The sequence below is a fragment of the Lutjanus erythropterus genome, chromosome 18 (genome assembly GCF_056507025.1).
Source record: "Lutjanus erythropterus isolate fLutEry1 chromosome 18, fLutEry1.hap2, whole genome shotgun sequence".
Lineage (NCBI taxonomy): Eukaryota > Metazoa > Chordata > Actinopteri > Lutjaniformes > Lutjanidae > Lutjanus > Lutjanus erythropterus.
In genome coordinates this window covers 11,233,844-11,248,980 of record NC_139334.1, presented here as the reverse complement: position 1 = coordinate 11,248,980, position 15,137 = coordinate 11,233,844, and the positions used below count along the sequence as shown (strand labels likewise).

Sequence of the window (15,137 nt, the reverse complement as noted above, 5' to 3'; positions counted from 1 at the left end):
TTCGCGGAGAGAAAACTGCCCAAACTTTCTATTCATTCACGGCTCCCCATTCGTGAAGGATATTCAGAGGAGAGGACAAAAATAAAATGCAACATCTTATTTTAATGAGTCACTAATTAAGGTAAACAGCAGTACAGTGGGAGCAGCGTTGCGTAAGAGATAGTTTCAGGGATTGGGGACATGAAGTGTCTTCTGTTTTTTTTTTAGTGCAGAAGACATAAGACCTCAATTAAGCCCTGTGTGAAGACAAAGTCCCCTCCAGTTTGTTTCCTTTAATCAGCAGAGGTCAACATTTCAATGTCCCCTGACCCCGAAACACTGCAGATCCAGCCAATAATGTCTTTGGACTGTGTGCGCCGCTGGATGAGCAAGTGTTGATCTGTGCAATTACAGTGACACATACTCACTGACCCATCACACCAGTCATCTGAGCATAAGAAGGGACCACCCAAACCTCCAGAGAGGTTCTCAGACCTGGTTACAGCTCGGATCACACTTCTCTGTGATGGCCTCTTGACCGCTGCTTTGTGGTAAGAGGTCAAAGGTTACAGAGGTGGTCATGTGTCTCTTTTAGCCACACAGAGCTCTGTCTCATGCTTGTCTATGTCAAGTCCCCTACAGTTCATTACAAAGGGTAGCTGTTCCCAACACACAGCGCTACTGCAGGCCTGATGTCTGACTTTACAGCAGCTTTAGGGTCTATTCCTGTGCACAAGTGCAGCCGCAGAATTTATATATTTGGCACAATCAAAAAAAATCTTTTTTACATAAGCACAGAAATCATTGTTGTCCATTTACTTATATATATATTTCAGAAATCTTAGCCATGTGGATTTGTGTTGGATTAGTATTTAAAAACAAATCATAAGTCAATAGACATTTAAATTTCTTCAGCTTTGAGGAATAAACAACGAAAACAAAAGGTAAAATGCACATTTCCCACAATCAAGGAGACTTTGTCTCCATGATGTACAAAGCATTCCCAGTAAAGTCTGTGTGCTGGGGGCCAGGCCGATGGGTTATCTCCAAGGTGCATCATCTCATCAAAGCATTGGGTTACTGGACGGAGGGCAGCGAGGTGTTGAGTCAGTCATTAACTGAAGTGTCGACCCAGTCTGGCTGAACGGTAGTCCACTCTGAGCTGGACGAAAGCGTGCAGGAGGTTTCGGTCCAGGTTGGTGAGCTGCTCACCTGAGCAGACCTGCTTTAGGTTGTCAGGGGCGACGACCAGGAGGTTGCAGAGGGCGTGGAGTGTGTCGAAGAGCTGCAGCACCAGAGGGACCTGGAGGACAGACAGAGACGCAAACTATTACACCTTGCAAACCATATAATCTAACAGGGTTTCTGTAGGATTCAATGAGTTAAGTTCAAGACTTTCTTAAGATCTTTTTAAGACCATTATACATGCAATTTAAGACCTATTTCACATCCATACTGGCAAAAAAACACATGACGGTTTTAGCAAAGTCTGTACCAGGGAACATGGTTTGAAATGGTTCACCTGGCTTAATTGCTTTTATATGACTAATCTTTAGCTACCAAGTGTGAAGTCCACTGTTCTCCAAAAAATTCTGACCAGGCTGCACGTTAGATTACTGGTACCATGACGGTTTCTTCCACATATAAATTCATTTCTTCATTTACTGTCATAAATGACAAAGAAGCAGCAAATCTTTTCATTTAAGTGATTGAAACAGTAAATCAACTAAAAAATTTTTGTTTTGATTGACTAATCAAGTCTACTGATACGATTGGTTAATTAATCAATTAGTGGATCAACAGGAAATGTATCAAATAATTAATTAATAATTAATTTTTTAAAGTTATTTATCAAATAAAAACTTCAATGCTTCACGGGCCACTACAGGAAAATGTGCAGCTTTTCTGTATAATTGTACAATACAGGACTGCAACTAACAATTACATTCATTATCAGTTAATCTGTCGATCCTTTTCGCAATTAATCCATTAGTTGTTTGGTCAAAAAAGTCAGAAAATGGTGAAAAATGTTGTTCACTGTTTCCAAAAGCTCAAGATGATGTCCCCAAAATTTATATTTTGTCTAACCCAAAGATATTCAGTTTACTATCACAGAGAACTAAAAAAAAACAGAAAATGCTCTCATTTGAGAAGCTGAAATTAGAGTATTTGGATATTTTTTCTTTAAAAAATTACTCAAATTATTACTTAATTGTCAAAATAGTTGGACATTAATTTAATAGTTGACAGCTAATCAATTAATTGTGTAATCATTGCAGCTCTAGAACAATAATTACATTTTAATCTTTTTATAGTTGTTTTCACAAAATAACCCTTTGGACTCTTACATCTTAAACAGTGGGAATTTGCAATGACATTTTATAATAATTGATGAATTAAATAATGGAGAAATTAAACAATTAGGAAAACAATCCATAGTTAAACTACCAAGGGATCAGAGCATTGACCAAAATAATTAATATGATAGCAAACATTAATAGAATCTTTGTTATAGGAGCCACGTTTGCCCTGTGACCAGTGCATCCTGGACCTCTGCCCCCTCCGCTCACCCTGAAGTCCTTGGCGCACCGTCGGTATTCAGCCACGTCGCAGATGGCCAGCATGCCTCCCATTGAGCTGTAACTGTACTGCTGTAGGTGCTCGTGGATGAGTCGGTGGAAACGCACGCCCAACTCCGTCAGCACTGTGTCCACATTTTTCCCATCCATGGACTTCCGCACGTGCTCCACCTGTCGACTGACGTAGGCACAAACCTTGGAGCAGGCCTGCCGAGCAGGGAGACACACAGGGAAACATGGAAAACGTGCTGATAACACAACTGCCAATACCAACTCAATTAAAAAAATGTTTGAGTTTATTCTGACAACAAAAGTATGAACAGACATAAGTGATTTGCAACTTGCTGATTTGTTTTGTTTTGCATGTTAGCTCAGTGGTGGAGGCTGAGGTCTTGTATCTCTTACTGTAGTGTACTGGATCATGACGTTGTTCTCGTCCTCAGGCCTGAAATCCGTCTTCTTCTGCTCTGTTGCCAAGATATGCTTCATTTGTCCCACCATGCAGTTTATTGTTCTGTGTGCAGAAGAAAAAGAAAACATTGGAAAATGTTTGAAAGATCATTCATTGTTCTAGTATGAGTTTTTGTGGTAACACTTTATATTAACCATCACTTATAAATCATAAAATGAACAATTACTTAGACTTTAGTTAATAGTTATTTCACCGCTAACAAACATCATGGCTAATAAGAGATTATCACGGCTACATTATGATTAAATGAGCAAACTAACTAATTGTTGCACACGTTAGAATATTTTAGAAACTATATTAAGTATTCATTAACGATTACTGACTCATTTGTAAACCTTTAAGAGATCATTACAAAAGGAAATGGACCAGATATTTGTAAAACCAACACCAGTTGCAACTGATGATTATAATGTATGTATTTAGGTCTGTGGACTAAAATAAAAATAACATACTTATTTTAACCCAAAGCATCTTTTCCTAAACCTACCCAAGTAGTTTTCTTTGCCTAAATCTACTCAAGTACTTTTTGTGCTTTTATTTTGAAAGTCTACCAGGGCTTGAATACGAAGCCCTGCACGTGCAAAACTGATACCACGGGGTTACGAACACTGTCATAGTTTGAAGCATAGGGCCTCTAGCCAAGCTACCAAATCTGATGAGTTGGGTGTGAGGATGTGTTGTCTCTAAACACCATCTGGCTGGTTATTGGAAAGTTTCAATTGATGTTCATAAAACTTTAGCTTAATCAATGGTTTGTAAAGCATATATAAACATTACTTGGATTTTTTTTTAACACTAACATGACTCTTAACTAAAGTTTAACAATTAATTTTAGCCATTTATTAAAGATGGTTATTATAAAGTGTTACTGTTTTTGTTTGGACATATAAAACACATCACATGCGACTGACCTGTCGATTCCTGTGTCCAGTTTTACTTCCATCTGCTCTATCACCTCTTTCTTTTTGTGCAGGCACTCTGCCAACTTTGGAGATGAGCTGGAGACATTTTAGAAAAAGATAAAATTAGAGGTTTCTCATCTTGAGTAGCAATATAATATATACAATATATGTGATTTCATCCTTTAACCCAGAACTGACCTTATTAGAGGCATGAGCTGGTCATTAAACTGTTTGTCAAACAAGTGGAAGATGGAGTTTGCCTGCTGAACAACATCCAGGAAGTACAGGTTGGCATTCTTGGCATCTGATGAGGGAATCGCTGTTGATCAAAGAGACAAAGAGAATAAGTCCAGACAATAAACAGAAAGGTAGGTGAAAGGATAAATCAATATGATTCACATAATATAATATAACATGTGCATATGTAAACAACATTCACAGCAATGTTCTGCTTCAGCACCAGACAGTGGGGAGAAAGTAATCAAACTATGGAGACATCAGTATTGCGTTTCTTTGATGGAGAATACACCTTATGAAATGAGCACTGGGAGATGAATACACATGTTTAGTTCCACTGTAGCTGCCTGAAAACGATAAGCCACTTCCTGTATTCAGCCACATTGACAGCAAAATGCAAAGATATGCCACCGAGGCACAACCTGCTTTGCATCAAGGTAACTTGGATATTTCTCTATTTTCTGTTTAGTGCCATGAAAACATGTTGGTAGCAGCAAGCATGATGTGGTTCCTGACAAAGCAGAAGTCTATGAACAGTAGTAGGAACATGTAATTTCACCTTTAGTGTGTTATTTTAGGGTTAAATGGTCACCACCAGAACAATATGCAATATGCAATCTGGAACCTCTCAGTTGATTTCCAAGGCCCATTATGAAGAAGCGCAGACATATAAGCAATCAGAGCTACAAAACATGATGTAGTGTAGTTGGTCAATTAAACTTAGCAAATCTTGTTTGAAGTGTGGCAACACACATCTTTCTTATCAACAAAAGCTTTAAGTGCAGTTGTTTGTTCTTCTTTTAGAAAAAATCTACCGTCCAGTTTGTTTCATACGGATGTGACAGTGAATTTAACAGAAACAGTTCCACATCAGCATCATTGTCAACTCCTCATATCAGGAAATATAATGTAGCCATGTCATGTATGTATATTTGCCTTGTGGTCAACTGGTAATTACATCACATGGAGTGGACAAATGGAAAAAGCCACGACAGAATCTACTATCTAGAATAGTGAACCATTTGTTCCAAACCCTACTGTTTGTGAAATATTATAACCAGGCTACTAACAAGAACAGACAAATATAAGTTGTGTAAATATACTGATTTCCAGTTGTCCATTTTGAGTAACTTGTGTTGTGACTTGTGAGTCTCAACAAACTTGCACGGAGTTGACTGCTGTCATCTACCAATTTATCAGCTGTTTGATGAAAAATGTTTCTTTATGAGTTGAAAAAGACTACCTGAATGCACAGCCGGTTTTAGTTTCCATGACATGACTCTAAGGAGAAGGTATAGGCTATGTAAGACAACCCTTTGCATGCAGTATACCTCAAACAATCCAGTCCCTAATTTGGGACGCAGCTATAGTGAACAGTGTAGCACCAATTTTTACTCAGTGTGACTGAGGACATTTTCACACCTGAAACATCTTTAACATTTGGTCTTCTCCTGTCCCCAGGTGCCACTGTGGATTTTATGTATTATTTTGTTTTGTTGCATTGTTTTAAGTTCTTGTCTTGTTCTTGTAGTACTAATGACACCCTGCCAGAACTTCCTACAACTGAAAAAATGTTTTCACTGAAGAAACCACAAGAACCATAGTTTCATTTGATCCAGACTGAGGACACCTCCTTTGGTCAAACCAATGTTTGGTTGTTGGGTCCAGACTATGCTTGGTCTGGGGGAGATTTCACACCTGTAATTTTGGTTTGGATCAAACAGGGAAGTCCAGACAAATGAGGTCGGTGTAAATACACCCTGAGTTTGGATTTATATCCTTAATAGTAGTTCACATCAACACACAGTACAGTAAGTACAGATTACAGTTACAATAAGCTGATGTGGATGTACCTGAGAGGCCAATCTCTAGGGCGTAGTCAATGTGCTCCACACAGAGGTGGTCAACCAGCAGCAGGAAGATGGAGAAGGCGTTCTTGGGCAGGTCTGAAGGATCTGAGAGCTGCACCCCAAAGACAAAGGAAGGGAACACATTGAACTCCTCTAACCCAAGCAGGATTTTCTTCCTAAAACTTCTTTTGTAAAAAAATAATATTTGTGGCCTCACCCTGTGGCATCTCTCAAAGGCGTGACGTGTCTCCTGCAGCAAGTTGACTACTAGCTCTGGGGACAGGAAGGTCTCCCCGTGGGTGTCAATGATGGGGCCGAGGGGGAGGTTGGTGCGCTGTCTGATGCGCTCCTTCAGTTCTTGGATACTGTAGAAACACACAGATGCTTTTTACTTTATTTATTTTAATTTCCTTTGCTCAATTCTGTTTATTTTTGCTTTTATTTATTTTATTGTTATTATTTTAATTATTATTTTTTTTTATTGGTATTTGTTATTTTCTTATTTTTTCGTTCATTTTCCTTCATTTAAAAGACAGACTGAAATAGTGTGGATGGACAAATATTTTAGTGGATGTATACAAAGGTACAGGAGTGAGCAGGTACAAAAATACAGGCAGTATTAATACAATGGTAATGGGGGGGAAGGACATATTAATGTTGGTCTTACTCATATTGGGTAAATTCAGGACAATTTATAAACAATAACTGTCTCTCAAGAAAATGGACATTTTATGGTGTGCAACAAAAGTGACTAAAACAAAATACATGCACTTTTATTTATCAACTTTTTATATGAATTATTATGATTTAATCCACCTGTATGGCACATGAAAACACTGTATACCATTTGTATGCTGAATGTTTTAAATTGTTAAATAAAAAAGAAAATGAAAAAAGAAAACACACAGATGCTTATAATTTTTCTTTGATAAAACATATTCAAACTCATGTGGAAAAATGGAGTTCTGACATCTGACCTGCCGGTGCCAATTGGGCGTTTCTGGTGATTCTTGGAGTCATAGTAGCGCTGCAGGATCATAGCACCTCGTGTGCGAAGGTATTCCCTCTCCATGTCAATGTAGCTTTCCAGGTATGAGGAGAAGATGCTCTTTATCAGCTTGGACAGGAAAGTGTGCTTGTCTGAACCCAGGTTGAACTCTGACAGCTTGGTGGCCAAAGCTGTGGTCCTGGAAATCGTGTAAAAAGAAACAAATGTTAGCATAAAGGTTACTGTGCAGACAGGAAGTGGAATTAAAAAAAATGAACAAGTTAAACACCTGGTATAAAGGTCATAGAGGTTCTTGAGGTACTGTTCAGAATCAGAGTGTCGAGTCTCATCCAGTTTTTCCCTAACATGGGCCTGCAGACAGAAACGCATCAAACTTGACATAAATAACACAAATAAGGCATGACAAAATAAATCTAAACAAATGAGAAGTGATAATAAATACCTGTAATTTGTTTTCAAAGATGTTCTGGATGAGTTTGGCCATAACAGTCTCTGGGCTGCTGAAGACCTCCCCCACCTGCTTGTTGACCCTCTGGCAGAGGACTGCAGTGTCCTCAAACACATCATTCCTCAGGTAGGCCCCCTTGGGAGACAAAAAAAAACAGGGTTAACCAGGAGTCTGTGGATCTTAGTGGCTGGCAAAAAAGAGGAACATTATGTTTCAGAGAAACTTTTTTACACTCACTTCCTGACACTGCTTGATGTAGACATCCACACAGTGCGCATAGCCCTTGTAGAAAAAGACAAAAGTTACTTTTCTGCAAGATTGTGTCACTGAAGTGCAGCTTCAACTTTTGAGGATCCAAGAAACCTTGGTACTACTTTACAATAAGACTAGACTTATCAATGACTTAGAAATGGTTTATAGCTAGGTTATTTATATTTATGGTTGAAAACACTTAATAAATCATTAATTATAAATAAGTTATAACAGCTTTCATGCATTGTTGTGAGCTCACTATCTGGCAAGATTAATTTACTAATGAGTTACTACCATTTATAGCATAATTTATTGATGACTAAGATCAGGTGATCAGCATACCGACTGTACCATACCTGGAATTCTGTCCTGAAGAAGATAGTAACTCTGCCTTAATTTGATATGTTAAATGCTTGTAACTTCCTGACAATTATCTGATGAAGGTGACAGCTGTAAATTTTGCTGATGGAGAAAATAAACTAAGCTCAGTAAACAGTGAGGTCTGAGGCTTAACAGAACAGATAAATGTGAGCTCACTATTTGGCAAAGCAACAGCTCACTGTTGTACATTTTATCTAATGAGTTGTAACAGCTTAGTAATGATTTATAAAGTGTTAACAACCTTGTGAATGACCTACTTCTTAACTCATTTGTAAGGGTAGTCTTTGTGTAAAGTGGTCCTGAAAACGTGCATGTAAAAACAGTATGTAATGTATGAAACAAGACTAATGTTAGATTAAATGTGTGCTACAAATCAAAAGTAAAACATCAAATCCGATTCTTTTAGGTCACCTTGAAATGTAATAGAACTGCTGCCACCTCCCGCATACGTCCAATCTCACCCCTGCGCTGGGCAGCAGTGAACTCCTGGATTAACTGCCGCTCCAGGTCGTGGTACTTACCTGGGTAGAAACAAAGAAACACAAACAAAGACACACAAAGCAATATTATCATTTGTAGCTAGCTTCTAATGTATTTATATAGTGACTGAAGTAGATGGCATGTTTTTCCACAAACTTACTTGCAATTTTTGCCTTGACATCTGCAAATCTGTCAGAGGAAAAGATAATTAATCTTCAAGGAGACAATCCTAAACTATATCCCACTATAAATTATTGAACAGTAATGTGTGTTTAATTATGAAAAACATATCATGATAATGAATTAAAATACTTTATTACTATTGAGTACTCAGCTGAAACAAGTATCCAGTACAGGTAACAGGTATGTTTTACAAGAATCTGTTCATAGCCACACTCAGAACTTGAAAGTGGGCGGGGCTAACTGTTGGCTGTTACTCTAAGCCTGTCATTGATATGGCTTGATCAGAAGTTGCTATATTTATTATTTATTAGAGACTATTTACAGAATCACCTCAGAATCAAGCTTCAGATCAATGTTTTTATTGACAAGAGTAAGATAAGTATTACAGAATATGTTCCATAAAGATCAATGAATACATTTACGTAAGTGAAACAACACAACACATACAGCATTAGCTAACCAATGAGAACTTCTCTTCATCATGAATACGGATATTACTACAACTTACTCTCAAAATACTCATGCTCCTAATTATAAGTACATTATCTGTACCTCATACTTGTTTCAGCCGAGTACTCACTCAACTGTATCTTTTATGCTTGTGATCTTTTATGCTGATCTGGTTAATTCTGAGGCTGGTCTGAAAATATTTTTAATAAATAATAAATATATCAACTTCTTATCAAGCCACATCAATTTCAGACTTAAATGATCAAATGGGATTAGTCCAGCCTACTTCCGGTTTAAGCCCCACCCACTCCGAGTGCAAAAACAGATACAGATCATTTAGTTGGTTTAACATATACAGATAATGGTGTACTCACTCATCCCTATTTAATACATGCCATGTCCTGCGTTCATCTTACACAGTGAGGAATAGTCTACATCACTAATACGCCACCTTCCTCTTGTTTGACAGTGCTCTTGTCTAAAGCTGCCCCCAGGATGCCTGACTCACCTGTCAAACGGCAGCTCCTGGGCAATGAGATGCAGCTTCTGAATTATATCAGCAGCCTCCTTAATCTGAGGGAGAGAGAGAGAGAGAGAGAGAGACAGAGAGAATCAGGTGAGGCAAAGAGAGAGAGCATGACTGGAGCATGAGAGGTGGACATCCAGACAGAAAGCTGGCAGGCCGCCGGCAGTGTCTCCACTTGGGGGGATCATCATTTTCGAGCAGCCCTCCTCCACCTCCCTGTGTTGAACAGGGCGCAGATAACAGACAGGCTGCGCTCACCTGGGCATCGGCGGCGGCAGCAGCAGCAGCAGCAGTCCTGACTTAGCAGCACATCCAACTCTTTATTGGCATGCCTTTTCTGAATGGGCTGTAATCCCACAGGAGTCTAAATCGCCTTCAATAATCTGTCCGGCCAGGGATATCTGTCTAAAAAAAGGGGGCCCTGTCGAGAACCCCCCCTCCCGCCCCCCCCGCCCCTCCTGACACACACACTCTCTGAAAAAGCCCCAGACCTACGAAAGGCCCGCCGTCCGCAACTCCTCTGTTCCCGCAGATGCCTGCCTCAGCTAACATCATTACTCTGCTCCCGTGAGGAGGATCCAGCCTTTCTGCTCGGCGAAGGTTTTCTAAGTATCTGTCCCCCAGCTAAGATTAGCTAAATCCCATGTAAGTAATGTAGCCGTCTCCCTGCAGTCAGGGTTTAGCAGCACTTGTCTCCACGCTGGCGGCCCAGCCCTCCCTTTCAGAAGGATTAGCAAAGCCATCCCCCTTCAGCTATTCACTTGCAGCTTTCCTCTTTCCCCTTCGTCTGGAGGTATGCTCAGGAAAAGGAATCTGGCCAGATATTTCTGCATGCCTCTCCGGAAAACTAGCTCCATCTCCAGCTCTCGTCTCTGGGATTGACCCCCAAGACTCGCTGCTCTGCATCCACTAATGACGCTGCTACTAACAGGAATTAATCTAAAGCATCCCAATCGCTCTGCTGTCGCTTACAAAACTGCAAAATCAAACTTTCAGGGGTCACTCGTCTAACGTCAACACGGCATCTGCGTAGGCAGGAACTAAGTAAAAAGTGTGCATCTCATCTTCCAGCATGCATGTTATCGCCGCCCTTACATGTACCATAATGCCACAAGCTCTTTCCCGCTGTAATGCGACACAAAGCTGAGGACCAACCAAATTCTCGCTCCCAGACAACCTCCTGTAAATGCAATTAGGGTTGACATGAGCATGTTGACATCCATGCTAGTCAATCAGCCAGCTATTGTCAGACAGCAAATGACAGTTTATTAATCCAAATTAGCCGAGGGATCCAACTAAAGGGATAAACTTGACAAATTAATATGGATGGTTTACCTCATAATCCTGTTCATTCTCACCTCCAGCAGTATCACGGCGGGGGTCCTCGTCAATGGTCACACACACATACACACACAGACACACACACAACCCCACTGAAGTGAATGGAAGGAACATAAGAAGCAAACTTACCTTGTCTGGGTTGTTGAAGACGTCACTGCGTAGGTCTCCATCCAAGAACTCGTTGAAGTAGGTCATCAGACGCTGAGCTTCCACAGCCCTCTGCCGGGGTGTGTTCACCCCCTCCAGCTGGTCGCCAAGGTGACAAACCTTGGTTGCCACGTAGCTGATGTGCTCATCGAGCTCCTGGAAATGCTGAAAGGCCACCTGGATTTACAGAGAACAGATGGGATGTAAAGAAATGATAAAGTAATTTTGTAATGTGATGAATAAAAAAAGCAGATGGTATTTGCACCTGGACTGGAACAGCCAATGTGGCTATTTGCACCCAGCTGTTTATAGCCTGGCATGGCAGAAACACACAACCTGGTGGCCACAGCCAACGATGCTAGCCAACCATTTGTTAATAGCAACAATGGCTGCTTACACCCACAAGGCAGAGACAAACCATGATCTTTCCCTAAACCTCACCAAGTAGTTATATTTCCTTAAAACTAAGTAATTTTGTTTCCTAAACCAGTAATTTTTGTTACTGAACTTAACCAAAGCAGAAGCTATTTGCACCCTGGTTGGAACAGCCAGTGTGGGTATTTGCACCCACATGTATATAGGCTAGCATGGCAGAGTTACATGCCCAGGAGTATGTAGCCAATGACAAATCTGTAAACAACAGGTACCACAGAAATTTAATTGCACACTACTGTCAAACCTCCTTCATTCAGGGCACAACTCACTCTGCTCCAAGAAAGCCTTGGGCTTAACCCATTAATCCACCACAACCTCTCATTTTTGGTAGTTTTGTCAGTCTTTATAGTTAAAATGAGGGCATTGAGTGTGAATAGCCAAATAGCTGCTGTGTGCCTATTTGTACCAGGGTGCAAGTACTGTAAACACTCTGATTTAAAAAAATATTTAAAAACATCCAGCAAAAGCAACAAAAAACAGGTGGGTGTCATTGTCTACTTGTCTACCTGTCTACTTGACCATACAACTCACCTGGTTGCTTCTCTGCAAGTCTTGCACTTTGTGGGCAAATTCCTTGGCTTCACGATGACACTGATGCTCAAGCTTCTCCACCCGCCGCTGGATCTTCTCATCCAATTGCTTCAGCTCTTCTATGTGGTTCTCAAATTCTTCCAACAGCCTGTCACAAAAGAAAGAAAGAATATAGAACAACAGAACAACATGTAAAATACACAAAAAATAAATGCTCTTCCTTTCAAGGAGTAATTGGGTACCACAAGGTTAAATCTGTCCCACTGACCTCACAGTTCTAGCTATAGTTAGTTACAGAATAGTGCCGGATGTTTAATTCCTGGGTCCCCAGACTTAAGAAGCTCTGAAAACTAGCAACTTCGTCAGCTGCATTTTAAGTGCCATCAGGACTGCAGAGCAAATGTTCTAAGTCAGCACCACATTTCACAGAGTAGGAAACATCCCAAAATGATGAGTGTATAATCTCTTGACTAATTCCCTCAGCACTGGCTACAGCTTAAAGACATCTCCCATCCCTTCCCAATAGACACTCATTCCCTGGCTGGTGACTCACAGTATGGTGGCCTCCACAGATATGTTGTCTCTGACTCCTCGCTAAGAGCTTCCGAGGAGGTGGTGGCAACAGTTTTGTGGAGGAAGTAGATAAGGCAGGATGGATCCACAGTATAGTTAAACTGTTGTGGCATTTTTGCTTACGAGAAATAACTTGGTCCCCAAGTGTAAACAACATAACAACAAGCAGTGAAATAAATACCATTAAAAAAAATCTTAAGCAAATATATTTCCTGTTTTTCTTCAACCCAACCATCAAAAACACTAAATTAGCATAGAAGAGACCAAGATGAGCTTTAGTAAATGCAGGAGAACTCAGTTTTACTTCAGTATCAATCTGATTTTGGTAGCTGTAAATAAATAAATCTTACATGACTTTCAGCTTAAAATGTTAGGAAAAAAAACTTTTTTTTTTTTCTTTTGGCTTTTAACCAAAAAGTTGACAGGAAGTGCAGACAATAGCTTGAGATAAAGGGGAAAATGGTCAAAAAAGAAGAAAGGTCCAAGGCAAAAAGCCTTTATTCAGACAACTATTTCACAATAAAATTCTTAAAACATAGACAATGTTTTTAGATGCCATAGCCTGAAGAGGGCTGTTTGTGCCATTATGATGAATCATGAAACAGCCATCTGACAAAAAGGCTTTTTGGGGTTGGACTTTTCTTCTTATTTGTACTTTTGTGTTCCCTACCAAAGCCACCTTCATTGGACTTTGAACTTCCGCTCACACCAGACTTTTTTTAAAATTAAAAGAAAAAGCTTTTCGGAGGCTTGTGGGGAAGATCATAACATAACTGACATAGGTATTTTCTGATTTATTAGCATTACTTGACATGATAGAGGAGGAATCTCTTAATGTCAAGGTATGATCAACTTCAGTGAAAATTTGAAAGAATGATATGCAAATAAACTGTGAGCAGGCCAGAAAGTGAAGAGGGCATCACCATAAAGAGGATTAGCTATGTTACACTGTCAGCAGACATGAGTGAAAAGCTGCATTGCTTATTTATAAAACTATATTAATTGCAATAAAATAGAAATCAGCACTGTCACTATCATATTAGCAATCAAGTTAAATCTACATGCAAGAAAATGAAGCTCAATGAAAACAAAGGCATTTTATATGGCAGACATTCTGATATCTCTCTGACTCTTGATAAGCCAATACTGATTTTAAATTAATATGAGACAGCAGATATCATTATGGGAACCAAGCAGGACAGCACAATTAATCCAAATATTATTGAAATTTCAATATAGCCAAGTGTTATATCCAAATCACGGAACCTGCTATATTTTGTTAAAGGAAAAATGAGTGATAAAATGATTATAAATTATAATGAAGTACCGTAGTGCTGGTACAAATCTTGTTTTCAAGATGTTAGATAGCATGTTTGTTTGATACAGACCCCAAAAAGGTCACATCATCATGATTTAAATGTTTTTTTTTAACAGTAAATGAAATTTGTGATGCAGAAAATGTCACTTCCCACTAATTATGATGTATACTGTACTCATAATAAGTGCAATATGATTATTTGTTTAATGTATCTTTCAGCCCTTGAACCAGGTGACACATTGGCAAAGATATAATGAGCAAAGTCAAGGTTAAAACCTGAAGTATGACATTCTACTGAGTTACACATTTATGTTCAGGGGGAGGAAGGATGTGTGCAGTAAATGTGACCAGTACCTTTTAGGGTCAAATGCCTCAGCTCCTCCTTTGGAGCCTCCTCCAGGTGTCCTCCATGCCAACCTTTCAATGTACTCATCTGCATCAAAGGGCTCCTGAGGGGGAGGGGAAGCCATGAGTGTACATCATATAAAACATCAGAAACATGCCAGCTATTAACCAGAGATACTGCGAAAACACTTACTAAACGAATAGCACTCTGCTACTACATTGCACTTGCCTTTGTGTTGATTTTACTGCACTCTAACAATCAATAACATTGACATTTCCCTGAATAACTACATTTGTCCTCTATTCTGTCTATCTTACGACAAATACAAACATCACCCCAACTGTGTGACACTATTCTCTGATATGCACTGACTATGGATGAGGACAGTACCGATAATCTACCGTTAATGATAGTTAGCAGCCCAGCTAGCCTGACAGCTAATTCCGGAGCAGCAGTCATTTTACCTCGAACAGCTGAGCAGTCGTCGCCATGTTCAGGATTCAGCTGGCGGCGCAGTGAAGTAAAATTTAAAGGAAGGAGCTCGGAGTCGGCAATACCGCCGACTTCCACATGGATTTGCTGATTTGGTACAGTTTTGCCCTTTGTTGACAGCTAGCTGGTTAGCACTCAGCTTCCTGTATGGGTGGAGAAGGGTGGGGATTGCTGCTCGCAACTGCGCAAGCGCGCATGTCAGCTGA

General features: G+C 39.8%; 1 protein-coding gene across 1 annotated transcript; it reads right to left on the bottom strand.

The window, feature by feature from the left end:
- Positions 1–82: 82 nt before the first annotated feature.
- On the bottom strand, positions 83–15,076 carry exoc5 (exocyst complex component 5). The gene is made up of 18 exons (XM_084741938.1): positions 14,904–15,076; positions 14,448–14,542; positions 12,203–12,350; positions 11,219–11,413; positions 9,731–9,795; positions 8,750–8,778; positions 8,521–8,630; positions 7,714–7,758; positions 7,471–7,611; positions 7,297–7,379; positions 6,997–7,206; positions 6,237–6,384; positions 6,023–6,131; positions 4,131–4,251; positions 3,942–4,028; positions 2,964–3,072; positions 2,550–2,765; positions 83–1,282 (listed from the first exon to the last, which is right to left on the bottom strand). The coding sequence occupies exons 1-18, from the start codon at positions 14,928–14,930 to the stop codon at positions 1,094–1,096; spliced, it is 2,127 nt and encodes a 708-aa protein (XP_084598064.1). The 5' UTR covers positions 14,931–15,076; the 3' UTR covers positions 83–1,093.
- Positions 15,077–15,137: the final 61 nt, after the last annotated feature.

Coding starts and splice junctions, on each gene's coding strand:
- exoc5 (XM_084741938.1), bottom strand. CDS start 14,930: ATGGCGACGACTGCTCAGCTGTTCGAG. Junction 7,612..7,713: donor ACATCAAGCAGTGTCAGGAA/GTGAGTGTAAAA, acceptor TTGTCTCCCAAG/GGGGCCTACCTGAGGAATGA. Junction 3,073..3,941: donor CTGGACACAGGAATCGACAG/GTCAGTCGCATG, acceptor TTCTGCACACAG/AACAATAAACTGCATGGTGG.